This window comes from Oncorhynchus keta, chromosome 29 (genome assembly GCF_023373465.1).
Source record: "Oncorhynchus keta strain PuntledgeMale-10-30-2019 chromosome 29, Oket_V2, whole genome shotgun sequence".
NCBI lineage: Eukaryota > Metazoa > Chordata > Actinopteri > Salmoniformes > Salmonidae > Oncorhynchus > Oncorhynchus keta.
The window spans coordinates 14,783,485-14,810,906 of NC_068449.1; the positions used below are offsets into that span (position 1 = coordinate 14,783,485).

Here is a 27,422-nt window from a genome sequence, read left to right on the forward strand (position 1 = left end):
ATTGGACCCTATGATCACTCGGCTACACATGCCTCTCCCTAAAGTCAATGTGCCTTGTCTATTGCTGTTTTGGTTAGTGATTATTATCTTATTTCACTGTAGAGCCCCCAGCCCTGCCCAACATGCCTTAGCCCTTTTGTTCCACCCCCCCACACATGCGGTGACCTCACCTGGCTTAACCGGTGTCTCTAGAGACAAAACCTCTCATCGTCACTCAATGCCTTGGTTGACCTCCACTGCACTCATATCCTACCATACCCTTGTCTGTACATTATGCCTTGAATCTATTCTTCTGCGCCCAGAAATGTGCTCCTTTTACTTTCCGTTCCAAACGCACTAGATGACCAGTTCTTATAGCCTTTAGCCATACCCTTATCCTACTCCTCCTATGTTCCTCTGGTGATGTAGAGGTTAATCCAGGCCCTGCAGCGCCTAGCTCCACTCCCATTCTTCCGGCACTCTCATTTGTTGACTTCCCTACCCGTAAAAGCCCTAGTTTCATGCATGTTAACATTAGAAGCTTCCTCCCTAAGTTTGTTTTATTCACTGCTTTAGCACACTCCGCCAACCCTGATGTCCTAACAGTGTCTGAATCATGGCTTAGGAAGGCCACCAAAAATCCTGAAATGTCCATCCCTAACTATAACATCGTCCGACAAGATTGAACTGCCAAAGGGGGCGGAGTTGCAATCTCCTGCAGAGATTCCCTGCAGAGTCCTGTCATAATATCCAGGTCTATACCCAAACATTTCGAGCTTCGACTTTAAAAAATCCACCTTTCGAGAAACAAGTCTCTCACCATTGCCGCTTGTTATAGATCCCCTTCAGCCCCCAGCTGTGCCCTGGACACCATATGTGAATTGATTGTCCCCCATCAATCTTTGGAGTTCATACTGTTAGGTGACCTAAACTGGGATATGCACCCCGTCCGTCCTACAATCAAAGCTAGATGCCCCTCAATCTCAAACAAATTATTAAGGAACCTACCGGGTACAACCCTAAATCTGTAACCATAGGCACCCTCATAGATATCCTGACCAACTTGCCCTCTAAATACACCTCTGCTGTCTTCAATCAGGATCTCAGCAATTACTGCCTCATTACCTGTGTGCGAAATGGGTCCGCGTGGTCAAACGACCACCCCTCATCACTATCAAACACTCCCTAAAACACTTCAGCGAGCAGGCCTTTCTAATCGATCTGGCCCGGGTATCCTGGAAGGATATTGACCTCATCCCATCAGTAGAGGATGCCTGGTTGCTCTTTAAAAATGCCTTCCTCACCATCTTAAATAAGCATGCCCGTTTCAAAAAATGTATTACTAAGAACAGACATAGCTCTTGGTTCACCCCAGATTTGACTGCCCTTGACCAGCACAAAAGCATCCTGTGGTGTTCTGCATTAGCATCGAATAGCCCCCGCGATATGCAACTTTTCAGGGAAGTCAGGAACCAACATAGTCAGTTAGGAAAGCTAATGCTAGCTTTTTCAAACAGAAATTTGCATCCTGTAGCACTAATTCCAAAAGGTTTTGGGACACTAAACTTTATGGAGAATAAGAGCACATCCTCCCAGCTGCCCACTGCACTGAGGCTAGGATACACTGTCACTACCGATAAATACATGATAATTGAGAATTTCAATAACAATTTTCGCACGGCTGGCTATGCCTTCCACCTGGCTACCCCTACCCCGGCCAACAGCTCAGTAGTAATATTGCTGATCCAACTTGTTAGCCAGGGTTCGTGCAGATAACCAAGAATTTACAACTTTCAGATGAGACTGAATTAAGATTGACTGCTATTGATGTAAAATATTACTAGGTCTTTAAGAGTTTATTTGGAAGACAACAGCTCTATAAATATTATTTCGTGGTGCCCCGACTCTCTAGTTAATTACATTTACATGATTAGCTCAATCAGGTAATATTAATTACGGAGAAATTATTTTATAGAATAGCATGTCATATCACTTAATCCGGCATAGCCAAAGACACGACAACTGTATGTTTGTTTATTACATGTGTAACTCTGTGTTTGTGTCGCACTGCTTTGCTTTATCTTGATCAGGTCGCAGTTGTAAATGACATTTACATTTACATTTAAGTCATTTAGCAGACGCTCTTATCCAGAGCGACTTACAAATTGGTGCATTCACCTTATGACATCCAGTAGAACAGTCACTTTACAATAGTGCATCTAAATCTTAAAAGGGGGGGGGGGGTGAGAAGGATTACTTATCCTATCCTAGGTATTCCTTAAAGAGGTGGGGTGACAACTTGTTCTCAACTAACCTACCTGGTTAAAAAATACATCCATTTAAAAAATCTGGTTTCTGAGCTGGTCATGGGTGCACCTCAGCCACGTTCAAGGTCCTAAACAATATCATAACCGCCATCGATAAAAGACAGTACTTTGCAGCCGTCTTCATCGACCTGGCCAAGGCTTTCGACTATCAATCACCGCAATCTTATCGGCAGTCTCAATAGCCTTGGTTTCTCAAATTACTGCCTCGCCTGGTTCACCAACTACTTCTCAGACAGAGTTCAGTGTGTGAAATCGGAGGGCCTGTTGTCCGGACCTCTGGCCATCTGTTGTCCGGACAGAGGGCTCAATTCTCAGATGGACTCTCTTCTCGGTATATATCAATGATGTCGCCTTTGTTGCCGGTGATTCTCTGATCCACCTCTACTCAGACATCATTCTGTATACATCTGGCCCTTCTTTGGACACTGTGTTAACAAACCTCCAAACATACCCTTGTAAAACTGACTATCCTACTGTTCCTTGACTTTGGCGATGTCATTTACAAAATAGCCTCCAACACTCTACTCAGCAAACTGGATGTAGTCTATCACAATGCCGTCCGTTTTGTCACCAAAGCCCTATGTACTACCCAACACTGTGACTTGAATGCTCTCATTGGCTGGCCCTCACTACATAGTCGATGCCAAACCCACTGAATCCAGGTCATCTATAAGTCTTTGCTAGGTAAAGCCCCGCCTTACCTCAGCTCACTGGTCACCATAGCAACACACAGGCGCTCCAGTAGGTATATTTCACTTCCAGTTATCTGATGCCAATGACTGGTACGAATTGCAAAAATCACTGAAGCTGGAGTCTTATCTCCCTCTCTAACTTTAAGCATCAGCTGTCAGAGCAGCTTACTGATCACTGTACCTGTACACAGCCAATCTGTAAATAGCACACCAAACTACCTCATCCCCATATTGTTATTTATCCTCTTGCTCTTTTGCACCCCAGTAACTCTACTTGCACATCATCATTTGCACATCCATCACTCCAGTGTTAATGCTAAATTGTAATTATTTCGCCTCTATGGCCTATTTATTGCCTAGCCTCCCTACTCTTCTACATTTGCACACACTGTACATAGATTTTTATATTGTTACTGACTATACACTTATGTGTAACTCTGTTGTTTTTGTCACACTGCTTTGCTTTATCTTGGCCAGGTCGCTGTTGTGAATGAGAACTTGTTCTCAAGTGGCCTACCTGGTGAAATAAAACAGATTTTATTTGTTATTCACATGTCTGTGGAACTTGTTCAGTTTGTCTCAGTTGTTGAATCTTATGCTCATACAAATATTTACACGTGTTACGTTTGCTGAAAATAAAAGCAGTTGACGGGATGTTTTTTTGCTGAGTGTACAGTTGAAGTCGGAAGTTTACATAAACCTTAGCCAAATACATTTAAACTCAGTTTTTCACAATTCCTGACATTTAATCATTGTAAAAAATCAATATAGGACCCGTTTTACTGTGGATATAGATACTTTTGTACCCGTTTCCTCCAGCATCTTCACAAGGTCCTTTGCTGCTGTTCTGGGATTGATTTGCACTTTTCGCAACCAAGTACTTTCATCTCTAAGAGACAGAACCTCCATCCTGAGCGGTGTGACGGCTGTGTGGTCCCATGGTGTTTATACTTGCGTACTATTGTTTGTACAGATGAACGTGGTACCTTCAAGCATTTGGAAATTGCTCCCAAGGATGAACCAGACTTGTGGAGGTCTTGGCTGATTTTCTTTAGATTTTTCCCATGTCAAGCAAGGAGGCACTGAGTTTGAAGGTAGGCCTTGAAATACATCCACAATTGACTCAAATAATGTCAATTAGCCTATCAGAAGCTTCTAAAGTCTTGACATTTTCTAGAATTTTCCAAGCTGTTTAAAGGCACAGTTAACTTAGTGTATGTAAACTTCTGACTCACTGGAATTGTGATACAGTGAATTATAAGTGAAATAATCTGCCTGTGAACAATTGTTGGAAAAATGATTTGTCGTGCACAAAGTAGATGTCCTAACAGACTTGCCAAAACTCTAGTTTGTTAACAAGAAATGTGTGGAGTGGTTTAAAAACGAGTTTGAATGACTCCAACCTAAGTGTATGTAAACGACTAAACGACAACTGTATGTATGCATAGAGTACTAGTCAAACGTTTGGACACCTACTCATTCAGTGGTTTTTCTTTATTTTGACTATTTCCTACAATATGTAATAGTGAAGACATCAAAACTATTAAATGTATTAACCAAAAAAGTGTTAAACATTCTTCAAAGTCGCCACCCTTTGCCTTTATGACAGTTTTGTACACTTGCCATTGTCTCAACCTGCTTCACCTGGAATGCATTTCCAACGGTCTTGAAGGAGTTTCCACATATGCTGAGCACTTGGTTGCTTTTCCTTCACTCTGCGGTCCAACTCATCCCAAACCATCTCAATTGGGTTGTGGGGTGATTGATTGTGGAGGCCAGGTCATATGATGCAGCACTCCATCACTCTCCTTCTTCTAATCATTACACAGCCTGGAGGTGTGTTGGATCATTGTCTTGTTGAAAAACAAATGGTAGTCCCACTAAGCGCAAACAAGATTATCGCTGCAGAATGCTGTGGTAGCCATGCCGGTTAAGTGCCTTGAATTCTAAATAAATCAGTGTCACCAGAAAAGCACCATCGCACCCCCACCTCCATGCTTCACGGTGGGAACCACACAGCTGCAGATCATCCGTTCACCTACTCTGCATCTCACAAAGACATGACGGTTGGAATCAAAAATCTCATATTTGGACTCATCAGTCCAAAGGACAGATTTCCACCAGTCTAATGTCCATTGCTTGTTTTTCTTGGCCCAAGCAAGTCTTATTATTGGTGTCCTTTAGTAGTGGTTTATTTGCAGCAATTTGACCATGAAGGCCTGATTCACGCAGCCTCTCCTGAACAGTTGATGTTAAGAGGGTCTTTTACTTGGACATTTATTTGGGCTGCAATCTGAGGTGCAGTTAACTAATGAACTTAACCTCGGTGGCAGAGGTAACTCTGGGTCTTCCATTCCTGTGGCGGTCCTCATGAGAGCCAGTTTCATCACAGCGCTTGATGGTTTTGCGATAGCACCTGAAGAAACGTTCAAAGTTAATGTCTTAACGTAATGATGGACTGTCATTTCTCTTAAATTATTTGAGCTGTTCTTTCCATAATATGGACTTAGTCCTATTTGGTAAAAGAACATCTTCTGTAAACCACCCCTAACTTGTCAAAACACAAATATATCAAGAAGGAAAGAAATTCCACAAATGAATTTAAGGCACACCTGTTAATTGAAATGCATTCCAGGTGACCACCTCATGAACCTGGTTGATTGAAGGCTAGAAGTGTGCAAAGCTGTCAAAGGGTGGCTCCTTTGAAGAATCTTCAATATAACATATTTTGATTGGTTGTACTTATTTTTTTGTTACTACATGAATCCCTACGTGCTATTTCCTAGTTTTGTCTTCACTATTATACAATATAGGAAATAGTTAAATAAAAACCCTGGAATGTGTCCAAACTTTTGACTGGTACTGTACATTACACAAGAATGATATTTATGGATTATACGACATTTCTCTTTAACACGATATTTTATGACTCTAAACCCACCCGCCCCACAGATATAACGGTTTAGGAGTCAACCTGCGCAAATCAAACTGAATAATTGAAATAGAAGAAACATCCTCATTTTACATTTGTCATTTAGCAGATGCTCTTATCCAGAGTGAGTTAAGTGCTTTGCTCAAGGGCACATCAAATTATTTTTCACATAGCTCAGGGATTTGAACCAGCACAACACTTAACCACTAGGCTACCTGCTGCCAGACTGTATATTGTGTGGTGTGCAAAACACAAATGGAACGATATTGAGAAGAGGGATGGTGAGATGTGTAGAAAAATGAAGTGACAGAAGGAAAACATTCATATCTTTTGGATCAGGCAAGTGGAACAAGTGCCATTCTTTGAAACCAAACATGAGTTTAAATGAGCACAGCAGGGAAGAGACATCCCTTTGTTTGACATTGCTTGTGTCAAACATGATTTTTTTACACAGGCACTAACTAGTTAGCCTCAATGGAAAAGTAATTGGGTCCACACTCAAATGTTGTATTGAAATTGGAACTAAGAGTGTTTTGATATGACATTTAAGTAGAACTGGAGCCAGCATAATTATCCTTTAAACAACTCATGTGCACCAAGTTTTGATTTGCAAAAGGCTACGTGGAACATGACATGCTCTGCTGTGGCAGCGGATCAAAACCATTACTGCTTATTCATTTGCAGGTAATTAAAAGTTAGTCAAATGCTTAAAGACTACAAAGATTAAAATATTCCAAGAGCTGAAGTTACGCGGTGTCTGAAAGCTGTCAAAACACTGCCTTTGTCAGTTACCTGTAGCATATGGTCAATTCCACATTGATGCAGACACTCCGATGTTTCACTTTATAATGCATGTGATGCAAAGTCAAACCACAACTCTTTGCACAAGGACTACTTAATGTCCACTGAAAATGTTACAAAAACACATGTCAGCACAGTCATTCTCTTACCAAACTTTACATCTGCAGTGGAAATTTATGGTTTAACGTTTCAATGATTTTTATTTGACAGACATTTAAGTTTAAAAAAAAATTGCATACACAACTTGCTTGACATACAGAATCAACACCTTAGTGAAATGGGGCAGCATTTAACCACAACTTTTATTAAGCTCAATAACATTCTAAAATAGCCAACTTCAAAAAGTAAAGACAAAGTATAAATTGTCAAAAGAGCAACTATTGCACTAGCATGGAGAACATTTACTCAACTGTTTTTATTTTTACAACCAGACTAAAGTATTCCAGGAGCAACAAAATGCATACCTGTATGCATAGCCACAGGAAGTAGTGGTGCTGAAGCACCCCCTAAAAAAATAAAAGTAGTGAACTGGGCCTTTACTCGTCCTGTATTAGCCACCACCCACAAACATCTCTTGGCTATGCCTGTATGAATGTGACCAGAGGTGACACTAAACAGACCAACATTGTTACAATATTTTTTTACAAATAAAATTCTAAGTAATAAACCATCTCCATGTGTTCGTATATATAATACATGTATAAAGGGTCTTGGCTAAAAGCAGCCCTTTCCACATATTAGGAGAAAGAAAACATTTTAAACAAATAATGTTTATAGCTTAGTCCGGTTAAGTACTACAGCCCCCTCCTGTCTATCACGAACACACTGAAACATCACCAGTGGGCTCAAACTTGGAAGGTTTGTGTGTGTGGGGGGAGGGGTTCCAAAGAAGCACTATTGGACACTTTCTCAAGGTAACTAAATGGAAATTGATCAAATGTATTTCCAACAAAACGTTCTGTCCTAAGAAAGTCCCAACTCGTTGATACAAAATATATTTACTGTACAGTTAGGCTAGTCGGTGTCCTCAAATTCAGCATTGTGGAGAAGTTGGTGAAATTTCAGCTTAATTGCACACTTTTTCCTGTAAGGTAACCGCTTGAGGTGAGGGAGTAGGCTCATGAAAAACATCTCATCCTCATTGTCTCCTTGTCCAGCTGTTTGCCAGGAATCTTTCCATGTCATCTCATGTAAGTTGTTGTCCAAAGGTGGTGACATCTTGGTATCAACCACACTTCCATCTAGATCAATCAGGACATCAGAGGTGCTAGTTGTGTCATCTTTTCCATCATCAAACTCCTCTGTGCTATTGCTGCCGCCAGTTCCTCTACCTCGCTGTATGTATGGGATCAGAAATGCCATTAACTCACTATATCTCCATTTTTTTAGGGCCTTCCCTGTGGCACCACGGATCCGATCTGCTTTCACTTTCCTTGTGAACACATCCCTCAGGTTTCTCCATTTCTTTCGGGCATCTTCCTCTGGAACATAAAAAGAGGATATCCAAGTTGACAGTAGTCTCTGTTCTGTTCTTAAAACTTTCCCTTATGGCTATACCAGTGCTTTATGCATGGTCATTTGGATGAGCCATGTGTTCCCACAAACGTAGTCTTCCAATTTGTTCACCACCACCTAAGTATTTGGTTAGTTGAAACATAGTATTTTGTTCTGCCCAACTGCAACCTTCCACTTAGGCCTAGCTTGGATATGGGCTAAAGATGAGGGATAGGGATGGTGTAGGACTAACCACGCAAATTCATAAACAGCTGGGATGCGTAAAAGCCCCCCATCTCTATAGTGTAGTATTATGTTGTCACTGGATAAAATGGCTTGCACTGCTCTAGCTATGAGTCTTACGCCAATGTTGACATATTGTTAAATCATTGGATTATATTCTTATACTAACACTAACCGAATCATCGTTAAACTGCTGGTGTAGCAGCCAACATTTTTTTTGGCATTACACTTGTGGTGCAAATCACGAGTGCCCACTCAACTGGTTCACCTCAGGTAGAAAGTTAATGAGTTAGCTAGCTAACGTTAACTAGTAAACAAACCGTGACACACTGCCCCCTGTGGTTAACTAACTTTACACCGTATATTGACCACGGCAATCAGCATTACTAATCAATCAACAACGTAGCCAACTATTCCAATGCAATTAACAGGACAATAAAGAGCGATGAACAGTTAAGGGTCGCAAACAATTAAACTAACCAGGCAAACAGTAGCTAGCTAGCATAGCCCTGGAAGTTAAACCCAGTGTGAACAATGTTGTTCGCTAGAAAATATAGCAAGCTAGTCTACACAATAGTCAGATATGTCAAACGTAATAACTAACGTTAGCGAATAACAAGTTTAGCTAGTAACGTTAACATTGTTACTCATTACTCACGTTAACTTAGCGAGCCAACATGTATGCTAAGGTTCTTAGCTAGTTAATCAGACCATACCTTTCAGTCCCAGTTGTTTACCCACAGCCTTCCATGCATCCGATTTTTTTATCGGGTCTCTATATGAAGTCAAAGTTGAGTTATATAATTCTGGGTAGTCTGAAACCGCGGATATGATTCTTTCTGCAGCCATCCCAAGACTATCTAGTTAGTTATCTAGCTAACCAGGGGCTGGTAGCCAGACCACTGTGAAGCCAGCAAGAATAACTAAGCACTTCCGGGTCGGGGTCACGGATTTTTGGAATCCTTTAGAATGAGTCCTGTCCTGAACATCCTGTATATGCACAATAATCGATGGGCTATATACTGTATTTAAATCTAGAGTTTACACACAGTTGTTGCTTCTATTATTGTGGCCCTTAATCTGTGGAATACCGGTCAGATGCGAATAGAACAAGCATATTGCACTGTACATTGTGTCTTTGTGGTGTCCATTCTACTAAGGATCACTGTATATCCTCCAGAATCTACATACACAAGCTCATCACAACTATGTGTGTGGCACTGTAATGTGCAATATGCATGTTCCAATATGCATATCAGAGTCATAATCTGACCTACAGTATTTCCCACATATATGTTGTTCTCTCTTTCAGAACAATGGTATAGCTCAGCTCCTGGCCTAGGTGACCGGTGGGACAACTGCAAACAGATTCTGCAGTGGAGGAGCTAGCAGCACAGCTCCATCAATAACATCACTACCTGACAGTAAATCAACCCCTTCACAATCCCTTACAACTACATAATCCCACAATACTACTAGAGCAAACATTAGTCAACAAATACTGAATTTATTTTACGAGGCCATGGTTATTAAACATTCTCTTCATTTTCGTGGAGTGCTGACGTTTCTCCACTGTCACACGATGGAGTGTTGACGATCTTGATAAGCAGATGAAGAGGATTTGTTGACAGGGCTTGATTCAAGCGTGCATTTAGAGGAGGACTACAGAGAAAGGGGGAGTTCTGTTAATTTACAACATCCACCTTAACGGTTTGTTTTTATCCTGGTTATGATTTATTCATGTCATTTGTAAAATACATATTTGTTTTGTAAGTAATTGCTTGTATTAATAGTAGCTGTTCGTTTTATATAATACATCAATTTAGCTTAAAATAAAGTGTACATTTCAAACTGGTTTGTTCTCTAGTTCTGCAACAAGACTAGGAACTCAGGACAGGGAATACCTGAGTCACAGAGGAATCTGAGGAGTGAGTCGGCCTTACTGTGGAAGGGCAATGTTTCATTCCTAGAAAAAGACAATGCCCACAATGGTTTCATGTTACCTTCTTCAAAAATGATATTCATCACAGTCAGAAAACTGCATATACTGTAACTGCGGGAAATAAGAAGGCTCTAATTCACTGCACATCAAGATTTACATTAAATATTTAACTTAGCTTAACACACCATAGTAGTCCGACACTCACTGTTGTAGCGTTCCTGCAGCAGCTGTGATATTGGTGTAGTGTCCGGCCGGCTCTCATTTACCAGATACTTCCTCTGTTGCTGGTACATGTTCTCCAGCTTCTCCATCAACAGCACTTTGTCTGTGATGATGCTCTTGGTGCATAGCCTCTGAACCTGCAAACCAGGAGGACGGAACTGATGGCCCTCAGTTTGCAACAAAAACACATTATACTTATACTTTCCATGGCTAACCTTGAAACACATTTACCTGATCTTTGATTTTGTGGACCATGCCCCTGTCTCCATCAATACTGTAGCCATAGTTTTTGAGGAGCCCCTGTATATGCCTTGTAGACAAAAAAACGTTTTTGTTTGTTTTTCATGTTATGGACATAGATAAACACTCATACCTGTAAAGCTAACACAGATGTGGCACGACATTATATCCCACTGGGCACACACTGATTAAATCAACTTTGTGATGTGGCACCAACGTGGAATAGACAATGAATTGACGTCTGTGCCCAGTGGGATGGATTTTGATCTGAACTCTGACTCACCTATGGACCTGTGGGTGGGGTTCCAGTACAAACCGCTCCTGTAGGAGGTTCTGCAGCTCTGGTCCCTTCACTTTAAGGATCTTTAGGGCCTGGCAGGCAGCGATGCGTACCTGGGGTTTCTCCTCATGATGTAAAGCCCAGAGGAGGTGGTCCTGGAGGGTCGGCGTGAGGCAACCTATCTTCCCTAAAGCTAACAAACAATTGCAGTGCCTCGTCACATTCACACATCTGCTTTCTGACACTAAACTTATACTGTATATGTATATACACTATCACAGAAAGTTGCATATCTAGTGCAGTTGCAGTTTCACACTGTCATTACAATATCCACTCTGTTCACCAGTGGTCATCACCATGCTGCTTACCACTGATTGCAACAACTTTAACCTCCCATGCTGGGTCATTCTGTGTTAGCTGAATCAGCTGATTCAAGACCTAAAACCAAAAAGTAAAGACAAGGAATTTTTTCACCAGAAGTCCATAGTCTATCTATATTGAAGTGATATTGCCAAAGAAGACGTGGTTTATAGGATATATTGGCATGAGTATTAGGCACGAGACGAAGTCGAGACAAACATTGTATGCAAACTGCTGCATCTCCTCAATCCTTTCTCACCATGCTGTACTTCATAATTAGAGCTGCAGCAGTCAGACAGGCCTGTTTCCTCACGGCCACAAAGTTGTCATTGAAACATTTCAGAAAGGGTGGCAGCAGCTTGGCGGTCATGATCTGTAGATGAGCTATGAGGATGAGAGCCTCCACCCTCCAGGAGGCGGGATCTTCCTCAAGTTTCATTCTGAAACAGCCAATGGGTGAGGTTTTAGGAAAAGAGTGAGATGCTCTCTAATCAGCTCATTCGTGATCACCAAATGCCAATCTGGTACCTCAGCTCGTTGTGCACATCTCTTCCCATTCCTAGTTTCCCCAGGGCCTGGGCTGCAGCCTGCTTCACGTTACCACTCCAGTCATTCCACATCAGATAGATCAACTTGTTTGCAAGGTCCTACAAAATATAATTTCTAATGAGTACATAATCACATATCAATATCATCATTTAGGTTTGATTTGAGACACCAAATAAATCACAGAATTAGGGACTCAAGAAATCTATGAGATTGCAAGAGACACCTTATTAATTGGTCCTTTCAATTGGGAGATAGTGTTGCAAGCCAAGAGTCTGGTTCTCCAGTTGGCACAATTCAACTCCTCAGCCAGCAGGGAGCGAACTAGAGTCTAAAAAAAATTGTTAAGCCCAGAAAAAGGACATTTCAGATATCATGGATTTGTGATTAAACAGAAGAACACAGGCTAATAGTGCTTGCCCCAATGACTGGGTATATCATTTAGTTGAAGCAATTTAAGGGGACAAATTTGAGTTACGCACTGTCTTGCTACTGATGCTGGCAAGTAGAGCGGATGACTGTTTATTATCTGTGTGAACCTCACTGACGAAGTGCTGGGAGAGAAGTCTCTGAATGACTGGCCGACTGTAATCCCCCTCCACGGCCAGGCACTGTGCTGCCACCCAGCTGTCTGCACCTACACCTGCAGAGTCTGACACAAAACACTACACTCTTCATTTGATGTCAGTGAAATGCAATTCATCTTGAATAATAAACCCATACCTAAGTTATTTATTTAAAGTATTGGTGTTACATTTACAGTTTATATTCCATTCAGATGTGAGTATTCACACAGACAGTATGGGTCTTGGTGTTAGAACATAGTTGCACCTCATGTTTTTCCCTAAGGTATATGTTGTTACAATGTACTCCAAAATCAATACAACCTGACCTAACCTTGATGTAGTGCATTGCAGAGGATTACGCGGGCTCGGGAGTCTGGCGTCCCCATGGCGTACTGGCACACTGCTGCTGCCATCTGAACTCTCTTCACAGGGTCGTCCAGAGCTAGGAGAAGAAGAGGCTGGAGCTCCTGAGGAACTGGCTGGATGTCCCACACACGGCCATACTGACCTGGAGGGAGTTTCTCAAAAACAAGTGCTATGTATGTTTTGTCCTTGTCCGCTATATGTGTACTTAAAGTTGAAGTCAGAAGTTTACATACATTCAGGTTGGAGTCATTAAAACTAGTTTTTCAACCACTCCACAAATGTCTTGTTAATTAACAAACTATAGTTTTGGCAAGTCGGTTAGGGCATCTACTTTGTGCATGACACAAGTATTTTTTCCAACAATTGTTTACAGACAGATTACTTCACTGTATCACAATTCCAGTGGGTCAGAAGTTTGCATACACCAAGTTGACTGTGCCTTTAAACAGCTTGGAAAATTCCAGAAAATTATGTCATGGCTTTAGAAGCTTCTGATAGGCTAATTGACATATTTTTAGTCAATTGGAGGTGTACCTGTGGATGTATTTCAAGGCCTACCTTCAAACCCAGTGCCTCTTTGCTTGACATCATGGGAAAATCAAAATAAATCAGCCAAGACCTCAGAAAAAAAATTGTAGACCTCCACAAGTGTGGTTTATCCTTGGGGGCAATTTCCAAAAGCCTGAAGGTACCACGTTCATCTGTACAAACAATAGTACGCAAGTATAAACACCATGGGACCACGCAGCCGTCATACCGCTCAGGAAGGAGATGTGTTCTGTGTCCCAGAGATGAACGTACTTTGGTGCGAAAAGTGAAAATCATTCCCAGAACAACAGGAAAGGACCTTGTGAAGATGCTGGAGGAAACGGGTACAAAAGTATCTATATCCACAGTAAAACTAGTCCTATATCGACATAACCTGAAAGGCCGCTCAGCAAGGAAGAAGCCACTGCTCCAAAACCGCCATAAAAAAGCCAGACTACGGTTTGCAACTGCACATGGGGACAAAGATCATACTTTTTTGGGAAAAAACTGTTTGGCCATAATGACCACTGTTATGTTTGGAGGAAAAAGGGGGAGGCTTGCAAGATGAAGAACACCATCCCAACCGTGAAGCACGGGGATGGCATCATCAGGTTGTGGGGGTGCTTTTCTGCAGGAGGGACTGGTGCACTTCACAAAATAGATCGCGTCATGAGGTGGGAAAATTATGTGGATATATTGAAGCAACATCTCAAGACATCAGTCAGGAAGTTAAAAGCTTGGTCGCAAATGGTTTTTCCAAATGGACAATGACCCCCAAGCATACTTCCAAAGTTGTGGCAAAATGGCTTAAGGACAACAAAGTCAAGGTATTGGAGTGGCCATCACAAAGCCCTAACCTCAAACCCATAGACAATTTGTGGGCAGAACTGAAAAAGTGTGTGTGAGCAAGGAGGCCTGCAAACCTGACTCAGTTATACCAGCTCTGTCAGGAGGAATGGGCCAAAATTCACCCAATTTATTGTGGGAAGCTTGTGGAAGGCTACCTGAAACGTTTGAACAAAAGTTAAACAATTTAAAGGCAATGCTACCAAATACTCATTGAGTGTATGTAAACTTCTGACCCACTGGGAATATGATGAAAGAAATAAAAGCTGAAATAAATCAGTCTCTCTACTATTATTCTGACATTTCACATTCTTAAAAGAAAGTGGTGATCCTAACTTGCCTAAAACAGTGGATTTTTACGAGGATTAAATGTTAGGAATTGTGAAAAACTGAGTTTAAATGTATTTGGCTACGGTGTTTGTAAACTTCCGACTTCAACTGTACTCACTCACAATTACCAAAACAAATGAAAAAAGATGAGTTGAGAGATGACGCAATCTATTACATGTCACCTGCATCTGTGGGATGTTGCTTTTCCCTCGGTCTGTTCACTGCCCCTGATGCACAAGTGGCTATGGCTGACAGGCGAACGTGGTAGTGCAGGTCTTTAAGGGCCCTCTTCAACCCTTCAATAGTCACACTCTGCCAGGTGATCTCTAGAACAGGAAGGAATAGCCTCCTCAGGTTAAAGACAAACTGAAGTAGTTTTAATGAAGTAACAATATACAGTAACTTTGGAGTATATCTGGGCATGCTGTAGTGTAACGATGTGAAATAAATTAGGCTTAACAGCACAGTGATATTGACAAATGCTTAGAGAACATCAATATTGAATGACAAGGAGACCTACTGATCTTCCAGGCACTCCTCCATCCCTCCACTGCGTAACGTAAGGAGGAGAGCTCAGCCATTGGGTTGTAGTGGGGTTGCTGTCTGGGCACCTCTGTGTCCTTCCCGCTGTAGTCAGGAGGTCTCAGACCCAACTCTGTGGCATAGTCAGCAGTGGTAGGCAGGTCCACCCACCGCCGAGTACCTTTCTCCACCCGTCGCATTCCTACCCAATGGAATTTTAATGAGTAAAATCGTGCTTTAACAGGGGTTGCATTTATTTGGTTAAAGCCCCAACCTTGTGTCTCATTGTGCATGGTTTCTGCTGAAGCCTTTGTCCACTTATCTGGACCACAGGGAAAAAAGTCTTGAAGGTTCTTTTGGTACTCTGAATTGTTGTCCATGATGATGCGATCGTGGTTCCGTGGATCTCGCTGATGTACCTGTTTGGCTATTCCTGCAACATGCAAAGTCAAGGAAATGTGATGTAGATCAATAACCAATATAGAAAATACTATTTCAGTTGCATGTGTATTGAGAAGTTGTACCAGAAAATATCTCCTGTTCAAAGTTATTCTCTGTGTGCAAGACATGGCTTCCAGCACGGGGGTTGAGGCTATCCTGAAGACGAGGAGGTTGAGGGGTTTCAATGTGCTTGACTGCTACAGTGTTGGCAGTCTGGTTCATACCCCCAGGCTCATCAGAACACGCAGGGGGAAGAGAGTAGCCCTGCACCCTGCAGCAGGTATGTCAAGTGAAAATAGAGATCAGTGATATAAAACTGTGAATACAAATTCTGATGATCTACACATTATAGAAACTCACATAAAACATCAACTTTAGTGCATTAGACACTATTTGTTTGAGGCGTAAAACTGACTGGGGACTCAATAAGTCAACATTAAATATTACGGTAGGTTTTGTCTCCTTGCCTGTAGTATACTGGAAGAGGTGTCTCAGCCTTGCTGCTCTGAAGAGCCTCCTGCTTCTCAGTCTGCTTGTGGAGATCTTGGTAACTGCAGAAATCCTCCTCACACATGGGCTCCTCATTGACTAGATCTGTGGCGCTGGCTGAACCATACTGACTCCTCAGCAGTGACTGCAGCCTAGTCTTATTCTGGCACTGGTTTGGAATCTGTTGACTCACTATCCACTGGGCTGTGGTCTTGGTCAGCTTCTTTAGCACAAACTCATCCCAGTGGCAGCTCTTTAAACGGTCCTCCCTGCCTCCTGTAGATGCTTCCTCGAGACAATTGTAAACATTAGAAACTCCTCGTAGTCCTGTCCTTTTAAAGGAATCCAAGAGCCCCCCCTGGTGACTAGGGAGTGTAAAGGAGTCTTTGGCAGTCAATGGCGCAAGATGGGATATTTGTAATTCAGGGAGCATAGAGGGAGGGTCTCTGAAGCCTCTCTTCTTGGCAGGATCCTGAGGTGAAGGATGAAGGGGGATACCTTTCATTGATTTTATCCCTGTGCTCTTCGGCTTGGGACTTGGTGCCAGAGGTCCAGAGGCACTGAAAAGCCAGTGGAAGTCAGCTTGACTGTAAGGTATACTGTCTGACCCCATCTCCCATATAACATCTTTGGAGAAGGTGAGACTGCAGGTTGCATTGTTGAGGAGTTGTCTGTAGAGCTGCTGGCCTTTCAGATTTTGTAGACAGCCCACCTTTGATTTGGTGCGTTTTACCAAATCCATGTTGTTTAACGTATCCTCTTGGGGAACAAACCATTCATACATGTTTTTAACATAAATTGTGTGAAATTCAAAAAGCCTCACATTGCTAGGTTCATATGTTGTTGAGTGAATAAAATACCATAAACGCATGCATAAAATCTCTTTATAAGGAATAATGTAAATCGCTAGAATATTGTATCTTGAGCCTGCTAATCAGCCAACTTAAATTAGAAGTATAAGATGCATGTTTCAAACCATAACATTTCAAACCATAAAAACACTTACCTGCATATTTTGTTGTCTGTCCGTATACCTGTTGTAATAAACAGAATACTAGGTCTAAAATATATTTATATATATATCTATAATGTTATCTTCAACCTAGGCATAATCCAGGAAGAACCACCACCTTCAATGCTGCTAACATGTATCAGCTGTTGACCATTAGTTGTCATGGCAACAAATCAGTTGATAGTTTGCCAGGGATAGCTTTGTTGCTGTCTTTGTGATTGTAGCAACAATGTATCAACAACCAACATATATATTTTATGCTTACACAAAACACAGATGATTGTGTTATATGCCTTAATATTAACAGTCACTGCCATTTATAACCGCACTCAAGATACTAACCTAGTTAAATCAAATTAAAACTGCACAATTTCTTTATCGCTCTCTGTATGCTTTTAAAATGTTGACAATAACTTTGTTCAAACTCCATATTTAATCCAATAAAGTTATTTTGCAATATAATGGTAATTTATAAAGCAATATTATCTCATCATGATTTCTATTAAAATAATCTGTATCAATAATTTAACTGCTTTGGACTCACAAATAGACTACAATTCATCTTTTGAAACGAACTTTTGAGAATTGTTGTAAGTATCTCAACATGCACAAGTGAGAAGATAGGTATGTAGGCTCATGTTAGCTTTTGAACATGGCTTGCATTTGTTGTAACAAATTATTCATATTATTAATAATTGATTATTATTATGAATTAGTAGTATTATTCAAACTCTCACATAAATAGATGTGTGTAACGAGTGTGCTGAGAGTTGGGAAGCAAGTTCAGGGAGTGAGTGTTTTAATAAATAAAATAAACATGAAACAAGCAATGCACCGACATGAACAGAGTCAATAACACCTGAGGAAAGAACTAAGTGGAGTGACAGATATAGGAAAGAAAATCAAGGAGGTGATGGAGTCCAGGTGAGCGTTATCAGGCGCAGATGCGCGAGTCGATGGTGACAGAAAGTGGTGCATAAAAGACATGGATAATCAGCAGCCTGATGACCTAGCAGAGGCTGGAGAGGGACGTTGTTATACTTGGTGACAGTACCCCCTCCCCGATGCAAAGAAAATGGCCGCAGGACGGAAAACCGTCAAATTGGGGACGAACTCCCAGCGGGAACTTTAAAAGGAGCATTGGACCAGTCACCCCTGCTGATGCGCAAGCTTCAAAACGTGTCACGCCAGCTGAGGCAGATTTACAGGACAGGGCACCTATCGAGTCAGCTGGGGTGTTTAAAAATTCCTTTCTTTAAAAGTCTCATTTAATCTTAAAATGGTACCAATTAAACCTTTGACAGATCAGTTGAGGCAGGAGAGCCTGGCGAACCGGCTGAGGCATGAGAACCTGACGAGCCGGTGGAAGCAGGGAAGCCTGGTGATCCGGCGGAAGGCTAGAAAGCCTGACGAGCCGGCTGAGACAGGGGAACCTGACAAGCCGGCTGAGACAGGGGAACCTGACAAGCCGGCTGAGACAGGGGAACCTGACAAGCCGGCTGAGACAGGGGAACCTGACGAGCCGGCTGAGGCAAAGAAGCCTGGCGATCTGGTTGAGTCGTCAGAGCCCATAGCAGTTCCCGGACCCGACGTATTTACTCTGACGCACAAAAAAAAAAAACACTTGCTGAAGCTTCCCAAAGGTGAGGTGTTATTCTGTAACGAGTGCGCTGAGAGTCGGGCACGCAAGTTCAGGGAGTGAGTGTTTTTAATAAATAAACGCAAAACAAGAAACACGAACAATGCACAGACTTAACACTGCAACAGAAACAATAAGGCCTGGGGAAGGAACCAAAAGGAGTGTCATTTATAGGGAGGGGAATCAGGGAGGTGATGTTGTGACGGCTCTGAATTTTTCTGAACCCTTTCAGTGCTTCTCCTTCCAGTAGGGCGCTTTCCCTTTAATAGCCAATTAAATAGCCAGCATCAGCTGAATGAGGATGTGTTCAACGCTCAGTTCCCGATGCTTCTCTATTCCGTTTGTTTTGTTGCCTTTAAACTTGTGTTTTGTAGCCTAATAGAGTTTACCCAGGATCGGATCCACTCTTTGCGTCCGTAGACTACACCTCTCCGTTCTTCGTGGCCTTTCTCAGTTGACGGATTGGATTGTCTGACTGACCGACAGACTACAACCTTTTTGTATACGGTATTTCATTTGTTTTGATGTGATGTATACTGTGATTATTTATGTAGTTAGTTGTAGTTGAGGACTTAGTAAGAGTTGATATGCTTTAAAGTTCTGTGGTAAAATATTTATGTTGATTGTATGATTAATACTGGGTTTACGCCACACTGAATTAACGTACAAACATTGCGTGACAAAAGTCACTTGAGTTCCCTTAACTCCTTTACCGGGCTGGACTCTTTTTAGGCCCGAGGTACAGGACATTTCTGGAGGAACCAGAAATCATTGTGATATATGTGTGTGTAATCATTGATGTTGCTAATACAACCCAAGCAAAAGAATATAGTTGTTTAAGTTCTTTCCAATGTTTTAAGGGTTTATGAAAAGTTTATTTCCATCCTGACTTTTACATAAGTCCTTTGTATTGATGTAGACTTGACGGACCAGATGGGACTCATTCCCTCCCAAACCAAAAGGAGAAACCAATGTTTTCTCTGGTAGGCACAACCTACCTGGCACCCCTATAAATAATAACCTCAAGTCAAAACCGTTAGTCTGATGGTGCGCATAACGATGGTGACAGGTGTGCGCCATAATGAGCAGCCTGGTGACCTAGAGGCCAGAGAGGGAGCACACGTGACAGTACCCCCTCACTGACACGTGGCTCCAGCCGATCAGGAGCGAACCAGTCACCTTTGCAGAGGCGCAGGAAACCTGCCAATCTGTCTGAGACGCAGGAGCATGGCGACCTAGAGCGCCGGAGAGAACATACCTGATGATACCCCCTCCCCAGCGCATTCAGCTCCAGCCGCAGGACGCCAACCCAAGGGACGATCCTGGAGATAAGGAGTGGACCGGTCACCCCTGCTGATGCGCGGGAACCTGTCGCTGGCTGAGGCAGGGGAGCCTGGTGATGCGGCTGAGGCACGAGAGCCTGTAGTGGCTCCCGGACCCAACGGACCCAACATCATTCCACCTGACACAAAAAAGAAACACTCCCTGATGCTTCCCTTAGGTGAGGCGTTACATTTACATTACATTTAAGTCATTTAGCAGACGCTCTTATCCAGAGCGACTTATTCTGTAACGATGTGCGCTGAGAGTCGGGAAGCAAGTTCAGGGAGTGAGTGTTTTAAATAAATAAACACATCAAGAACCATGAACAACGCACAGACTTAACACTGGAACAGAAACAATAATGCCTGGGAAGGACCCAAAGGGAGTGACATATATAAGGTAATCAGGGAGGTGATGGAGTCCAGGTGAGCCTGATGATGCGCAGGTGCACGTGACAGATGTGCGCCATAGCGAGCAGCCTGATGACCTAGAGGCCGGAGACGGAGCACACAGTGTGACTTCAATAGTGTTGTTTTTTAACATTTGAAAAAGGTACATGTAATATCTGGAATTTTCACAGCAGACCAAAACATTTGAAATCTACTGACTATGCACAGGGAGACAAAACATCATTCAATTAATGGTGATTCAAGTGTCATAATTCAAGTATCACTAAAATCAATGCAACATCCAGAGGTCCGAACGGAAAATTCTTTGTGATTGGAAGAAAGTCCAAAACTCGGTCAGCGACTTAGACATCAGTTTTACAAGAACCTTTGAAATACAGTCAATGCTTACCAATGACAATATAACTTATAAAACATGTTGAACCTTTTACCTATAGTGAGTAACACACTTTCAGTGCTGTCAAAAGAACAGTGTCTTTGTATGCTCTTGCACGCTCACAACTGGTGGTCGACCGATTATGATTTTTCAACACCGATACCGATTATTGGAGGACCAAAAAAAAGCCGATACTGATTAATCGGCCATTTCTTTCGTTTTTGTAATAATGACAATTACAACAATACTGAATGAACACTTATTTTAACTTAATATAATACATCAATAAAAATCAATTTAGCCTCAAATAATTAAACATGTTCAATTTGGTTTAAATAATGCAAAAACAAAGTGTTGGAGAAGAAAGTAAAAGTGCAATATGTGCCATGTAAAAAAGCTACTGTTTAAGTTCCTTGCTCAGAACATATGAAAGCTGGTGGTTCCTTTTAACATGAGTCTTCAATATTCCCAGGTAAGAAGTTTTAGGTTGTAGTTATTATAGGAATTATAGGACTATTTCTCTCTACACCATTTGTATTTCATATACCTTTGACTATTGGATGTTCTTATAGGCACTTTGGTATTGCCAGTGTAACAGTATAGCTGCCGTCTACCTGGGCTCAAACCAGGAACACATCCACAACAGCCACCCTCGAAGCATCGTTACCCATCGCTCCACAAAAACCGCGGCCCTTGCAGTGCAAGGGGAACAGCTACTCCAAGTCTCAGAGCGAGTGACGTTTGAAACGCTATTAGCGCGCACCCCGCTAACTAGCTAGCCATTTCACATCGGTTACACCAGCCTAATCTCGGGTGTTGATAGGCTTGAAGTCATAAACAGTTAAATGCTTGAAGCATTGCGAAGAGCTGCTGGCAAAACGCACGAAAGTGCTGTTTGAATGAATGCGTACGAGCCTGCTGCTGCCTACCATTGCCCAGTCAGACTGCTCTATCAAATATCAAATCATAGACTTAATTATAACACACAGAAATACGAGCCTTTCGTCATTAATATGGTCGAATCCGGAAACTATAATTTTGAAAACAAAACGTTTATTCTTTCAGTGAGGCGGCCCAAACTGTTGCATATACCCTGACTCTGTTGCAAGAGAAGTGACACAATTTCCCTAGTTAAAAGAAATTCATGTTAGCAGGCAATATTAACTAAATATGCAGGTTTAAAATATATACTTGTGTATTGATTTTATGAAAGGCATTGATGTTTATGGTTAGGTACACATTGGAGCAACGACAGTCCTTTTTCGCGAATGTGCACAGCATCGATTATATGCAATGCAGGACACGCTAGATAAACTGGTAATATCATCAACCATGTGTAGCGATCGTTGTCCTCCGGTGATGAGGAATAGGAAGGATCAGACAAACGCAGCGTGATAAATGTCCAGGTTAATTTTAAGAAATAAACTGAACACTGCAATAACCAAAAAACAAAGAGAGAGCATGAACGAAACGAAACAGTTCTGTAAGGTGAAGACACACAAAACAACTACCCACAAACACAAGTGGGAACAGGCTACCTATGTATGGTTCTCAATCAGAGACAACGATTGACAGCTGCCTCTGATTGGGAACCATACCAGGCCAAACACATAGAAATACAACAAAGATCAAAACAATAGAATTGAAAAACAGAATGCCCACCCCAACTCACGCCCTGATCAAACCAAAATAAAGACCTAAAAAAGGAACTAAGGTCAGGACGTGACAACTAATGATTATGATTGATTGATTGATTGATTGTTTTTTCATGAGATAAGTTTAATGCTAGCTAGCAACTTACCTTTGCTTCTTACAGCATCCATGTAAGGCAGGTGGTTAGAGCGTTGGGCTAGTTAACAGTAAGGTTGCAAGATTGAATCCCCGAGCTGACAAGGTAAAAATCTGTTGTTCTGCCCCTGAACAAGGCAGTTAATCCACTATTCCTAGGCAGTCATTGAAAATAAGAATGTGTTCTTAACTGACTTGCCTCGTTAAATTAAAGGTGTAACAAAAATAAAAAATGTAATCTGCCCAATCGGTGTCCAAAAATACAGATTTCCGATTTGTTATGAAAACTTGAAATGGACCCTAATTAATCCTCCATTCCGATTAATCGGTCGACCTCTACTCACAACCTCCTTATTTGGAATATATTGTAACCGAATCAGTCAAATGTCTCTTTGCCTCTCAGTGAGGTTTCCAGGCAGGTGGATCCCTGGCCGACAAAGTAGCGCCGCACCTCTGTGGTGGAGTCACCACTACAGCAGCACTCGGGCCGGTGCACAATGAGGACTGGGAAGAAGCGTGCGTCCCGGTAAGTGGGCGGGCTCTCATTGAGAGCCAGCTGGCTTGAGGCTCCTCCACAGGCCCACGGTGTGCGGAGAACCGTACATGCGGCACAGTGAGAAACGTGAGTTGTCCAGGGATAGAACAAGACATGACGGGAGAAGACGGAGGAACAACTGGAGCTGGTGGTGGCCCGCCTCTATCCAACCTCGCTCTGAAGCTGGCAGCAGTGCTCACAGTCCTGCACCAGCATGCCATAGCTCTGGGCTGGGTGGCTGTCCAGCAGGAAATATTTAGAGGACCTGGTATCTTCAGCTGTACCAGAGTCTGAAGACGCCAGGTTAATCAGCATGGCCTCTGAGTAGCTGGGGTTCAACTGGCGGTTGGAAAGGATGTGCCACTCCAGCTCAGGGCTATCCACTGTATCTACCCGAGGGAGAACTCTCCTCAGAGATGATGTGCCACTCCAGCTCAGGGCTATCCACTGTATCTACCCGAGGGAGAACTCTCCTCAGAGATGATGTGCCACTCCAGCTCAGGGACTGTATCTACCCGAGGGAGAACTCTCCCAGAGATGAGCTCCAGCTCAGGGCTATCCACTGTATCTACCCGAGGGAGAACTCCTCAGAGATGATGTGCCACTCCAGCTCAGGGCTATCCACTGGAGAGGGAGAACTCTCCTCAGAGATGATGTGCCACTCCAGCTCAGGGCTATCCACTGTATCTACCCGAGGAGAACTCTCCTCAGAGATGATGTGCCACTCCAGCTCAGGGCTATCCACTGTATCTACCCGAGGGAGAACTCTCCTCAGAGATGATGTGCCACTCCAGCTCAGGGCTATCCACTGTATCTACCCGAGGGAGAACTCTCCTGACGGAAACCTCTATTGGAGAGGGGCTGTTGTGGCTGTCCTCCAACCCAAAGAGCTTCTCAACATGGTAGTGCACAAAGGCTGTACGGTACTCTATAAGCACCCTCAGGGGCCAGGACAGCATGAGAAGAGCAGTGGACCAGAACGACACCTGAGAAGTATACCAGGGCAACCGGTAAGGGTCCACGTAGGCTATCAGATGCTCTTTAAAGTTAACATTTTTCAGTTGCAACCCCTCTCGAGCCTCCATGTAGTCATTCAAACCCTCAATCTCTGAGAAGAACCTGGCACGTTGGTTGAGGTAATTCTTTTCTGGTCCAGCCCCAGCAAAACCGAAACAAAGTTTTGTTGCCGGATGGCTCTCCAGTCCAAGTAGATCCCGTGAGATGTCCCTAACCCATACTGTAATCAAACTCTCCCTCACCCTCGTGTGTGTTGACCCGCTCATGGTAGACCTGGGTGGTGGTGTAGGCTTCCCCGATCCGGTAGTGGGTCACCTGTCTGGTCCTCTGAAAAAAATGGTAACGTATGACCTTCCACCAAACACACCAAACACAACTAACATTCGTCCCAAAATCCTCCCTCACAACTGTATTTTCAGTCCCCCTATGTTTCTGCTAATGTTTCAAGCATCTTTGCATGTGTTATAGAAAGCATGCACCATGTCCAACAAGGCATGTGTATCCTCAATCCCCCAGTGACTCGTTAAATAATCTATGACCTCAGACGGCTGCAAAAATGAACGTTGACTTTCTATACTAAACTTGACCACAACAGAATCAAACACACAAGTCATTGGATTACACATTCTGTGTGCCCTATATCTGCTGAGTGTCAAGTGAACAGTTCAGTGCAGCAACCAGTCTTCGAAAGTGCTCACATTTGCAATTCTGACTACCAACGAAATGTCTCCTCTTCAGCAGGGGCAGTCTCACAAAGTTTCTCTATTTTGTTCCAGTACAATGAGTTAGACCTAAGGCAACTGGCCAGAAAACATTACAAATAGGCAGGGTTAACTTAGCTGAATACAACAAGACAAAGTATAACTAATTACGGTCCTTCAGGTGTCTATAGCCATTCACTCATGAAGATCCATTGACAACATAGTGGAAGTGTCATTGTGGTCTTTTCAGCTCTCAGAATTAGTGTTGCTTCATGCAAGAAACGTCTCATCAACTGATATGTGCTCAAAGGAGAGCTCAGTCAGCAATGACTCATGAGTCAATCATCAGTCAACTTGGTTCCAATAACACAGTGGTTCCCAACCAGGGGTACTAGGACCCCTAGGGGTACTTTGTTTATCCACAAGGGGTACTTGAGAAGACTCATGAGACCATAGGGCCTACTAGTAAAATGCACATGAGGTGGTACAGTACTTCTGGGGTACTCTGGGCAGATCAAAATTCAGTTTGTGGTACAGTAACAGAAAATAATGTGTTACTGGAAAAGTGTTTCACATGAAGGTTATGAACCAGACCAGACAGAAAGGGCTGACTCAGACGGGACATGCAATCAGGCATCGACAACACAAGCAAAACATCCAAAATAGCATTGACCGTTTTAGAGCATCTGTAAGGGTTTTCTTCTGGTGAAAGAGAGGCGGACCAAAATGCAGGGTGGTGGTTATTCATGTTTTTAATAAAGACGACTATACATGAACAGACTATACAAAACAAGAAAAGTGAAAACCTAAACAGTCCTATCTGGTGCAAACACAGAGACAGGAACAATCACCCACAAAACCCAACACAAAACAGGCTACCTAAATATGGTTCCCAATCAGAGACAATGACCAACACCTGCCTCTGATTGAGAACCATATCAGGCCAAACATAGAAATAGACAAACCAGACACACAACATAGAATGCCCACCCAGCTCACGTCCTGACCAACACTAAAACAAGGAAAACACATACGAACGATGGACAGAACATGACAGAGCCCCCCACAAGGTGCGGGCTCCGAATGCACAACCTAAACCTATAGGGGAGGGTCTGGGTGGGCATCTGTCCGCGGTGGCGGCTCTGGCGCTGGACGTGGACCCCACGTCATAATTGTCTTAGTCCACCTCCTTAGCGTCCCTTGAGTGGCGACCCTCGCCACTAACCTTGGCCTAGTACTTCCGGCGCCGACAGAGATGGCCGCCTCGCTTCGCGTTCCTAGGAAACTATGCAGTTTTTTTTTTTTTTTTACGTGTTATTTCTTACATTAGTACCCCAGGTCATCTTAGGTTTCATTACATACAGTCGAGAAGAACTACTGAATATAAGATCAGCGTCAACTCACCATCAGTACGACCAAGAATATGTTTTCCGCGATGCGGATCCTGTGTTCTGCCTTACAAACAGGACAACGGAATGGATCGCATGGAGCGACCCAAGAAAACGACTCCGAAAAAGAGGGAAACGAGGCGGTCTTCTGGTCAGACACGGGCACATCGCGCACCACTCCCCAGCATTCTTCTTGCCAATGTCCAGTCTCTTGACAACAAGGTTGACGAAATCCGAGCAAGGGTGGCATTCCAGAGGGACATCAGAGACTGCAACGTTCTCTGCTTCACGGAAACATGGCTCACTGGAGAGACGCTATCCGATGCGGTGCAGCCAACCGGTTTCTCCACGCATCGCGCCGACAGAAACAAACATCTTTCTGATAAGAAGAGTGGCGGGGGCGTATGCCTCATGACTAACGAGACATGGTGTGATGAAGGAAACATACAGGAACTCAAATCCTTCTGTTCACCTGATTTAGAATTCCTCACAATCAAAAATAAACCGCATTATCTTCCAAGAGAATTCTCTTCGATTATAATCACAGCCGTATATATCCCCCCCCCAGCAGACACATCGATGGCTCTGAACGAACTTCATTCAACTCTTTGCAAACTGGAAACCATTTATCCGGAGGCTGCATTCATTGTAGCTGGGGATTTTAACAAAGCTAATCTGAAAACAAGACTCCCTAAATTTTATCAGCATATCGATTGCGCAACCAGGGGTGGTAAAACCTTGGATCATTGTTACTCTAACTTCCGCAACGCATATAAGGCCCTGCCCCGCCCCCCCTTTCGGAAAAGCTGACCACGACTCCATTTTGCTGATCCCTGCCTACAGGCAGAAACTAAAACAAGAGGCTCCCACGCTGAGGTCTGTCCAACGCTGGTCAGACCAAGCTGACTCCACACTTCAAGACTGCTTCCATCACGTGGACTGGGACATGTTTCGTATTGCGTCAGATAAAAATATTGACGAATACGCTGATTCGGTGTGCGAGTTCATTAGAACGTGCGTCGAAGATGTCGTTCCCATAGCAACGATAAAAACATTCCCTAACCAGAAACCGTGGATTGATGGCAGCATT

The 27,422-nt window shown here is 42.9% G+C and overlaps 3 protein-coding genes across 9 annotated transcripts in view; 1 reads left to right on the plus strand and 2 right to left on the minus strand.

Annotated features, from left to right (window-relative positions):
- Positions 1 to 9,917, plus strand: part of LOC118372816 (gastrula zinc finger protein XlCGF57.1-like) — a 34,113-nt gene extending 24,196 nt beyond the window's left edge. Inside the window, exon 5 of the mRNA XM_052486088.1 lies at positions 9,781 to 9,917. Coding sequence (XP_052342048.1) covers positions 9,781 to 9,857 — 77 coding nt within the window. The 3' untranslated portion in view covers positions 9,858 to 9,917. The remainder of the gene's footprint in view (positions 1 to 9,780) is intronic.
- On the minus strand, positions 7,005 to 9,358 carry LOC118372817 (transcription factor Adf-1-like). Of its 2 annotated transcripts, XM_035758831.2 has the most exons (3): positions 9,185 to 9,358; positions 8,102 to 8,212; positions 7,005 to 7,972 (listed from the first exon to the last, which is right to left on the minus strand). In XM_035758831.2, the coding sequence occupies exons 1-3, from the start codon at positions 9,315 to 9,317 to the stop codon at positions 7,746 to 7,748; spliced, it is 471 nt and encodes a 156-aa protein (XP_035614724.1). In that variant the 5' UTR covers positions 9,318 to 9,358; the 3' UTR covers positions 7,005 to 7,745. The 2 variants fall into 2 exon arrangements, with proteins under 2 accessions (XP_035614724.1, XP_035614722.1); XM_035758829.2 differs by having other exon boundaries at positions 7,005 to 8,212.
- A 42-nt stretch (positions 9,918 to 9,959) lies between the features above and the next one.
- The window catches only part of heatr4 (HEAT repeat containing 4), a 28,717-nt gene continuing 11,254 nt past the window's right edge, over positions 9,960 to 27,422 (minus strand). For 2 of the 6 annotated variants that reach the window (XM_052486081.1, XM_052486082.1), the window contains 17 exons: positions 20,056 to 20,259; positions 16,125 to 16,905; positions 15,741 to 15,928; positions 15,491 to 15,649; positions 15,215 to 15,418; positions 14,877 to 15,020; positions 12,956 to 13,132; positions 12,541 to 12,710; positions 12,285 to 12,389; positions 12,041 to 12,159; positions 11,772 to 11,952; positions 11,521 to 11,590; positions 11,156 to 11,345; positions 10,864 to 10,942; positions 10,616 to 10,790; positions 10,373 to 10,434; positions 9,960 to 10,130 (listed from right to left, as the gene is read on the minus strand). In XM_052486081.1, coding sequence (XP_052342041.1) covers positions 10,044 to 10,130; positions 10,373 to 10,434; positions 10,616 to 10,790; positions 10,864 to 10,942; positions 11,156 to 11,345; positions 11,521 to 11,590; positions 11,772 to 11,952; positions 12,041 to 12,159; positions 12,285 to 12,389; positions 12,541 to 12,710; positions 12,956 to 13,132; positions 14,877 to 15,020; positions 15,215 to 15,418; positions 15,491 to 15,649; positions 15,741 to 15,928; positions 16,125 to 16,905; positions 20,056 to 20,254 — 3,090 coding nt within the window. In that variant the 5' untranslated portion in view covers positions 20,255 to 20,259 and the 3' untranslated portion in view covers positions 9,960 to 10,043. Of the gene's footprint in view, positions 10,131 to 10,372; positions 10,435 to 10,595; positions 10,791 to 10,863; positions 10,943 to 11,155; positions 11,346 to 11,520; positions 11,591 to 11,771; positions 11,953 to 12,040; positions 12,160 to 12,284; positions 12,390 to 12,540; positions 12,711 to 12,955; positions 13,133 to 14,876; positions 15,021 to 15,214; positions 15,419 to 15,490; positions 15,650 to 15,740; positions 15,929 to 16,124; positions 16,906 to 17,152; positions 17,181 to 20,055; positions 20,260 to 27,422 lie in introns of those variants that run through there. The other 4 variants (XM_052486084.1, XR_008086156.1, XM_052486083.1 and 1 more) reach the window with 4 other exon arrangements.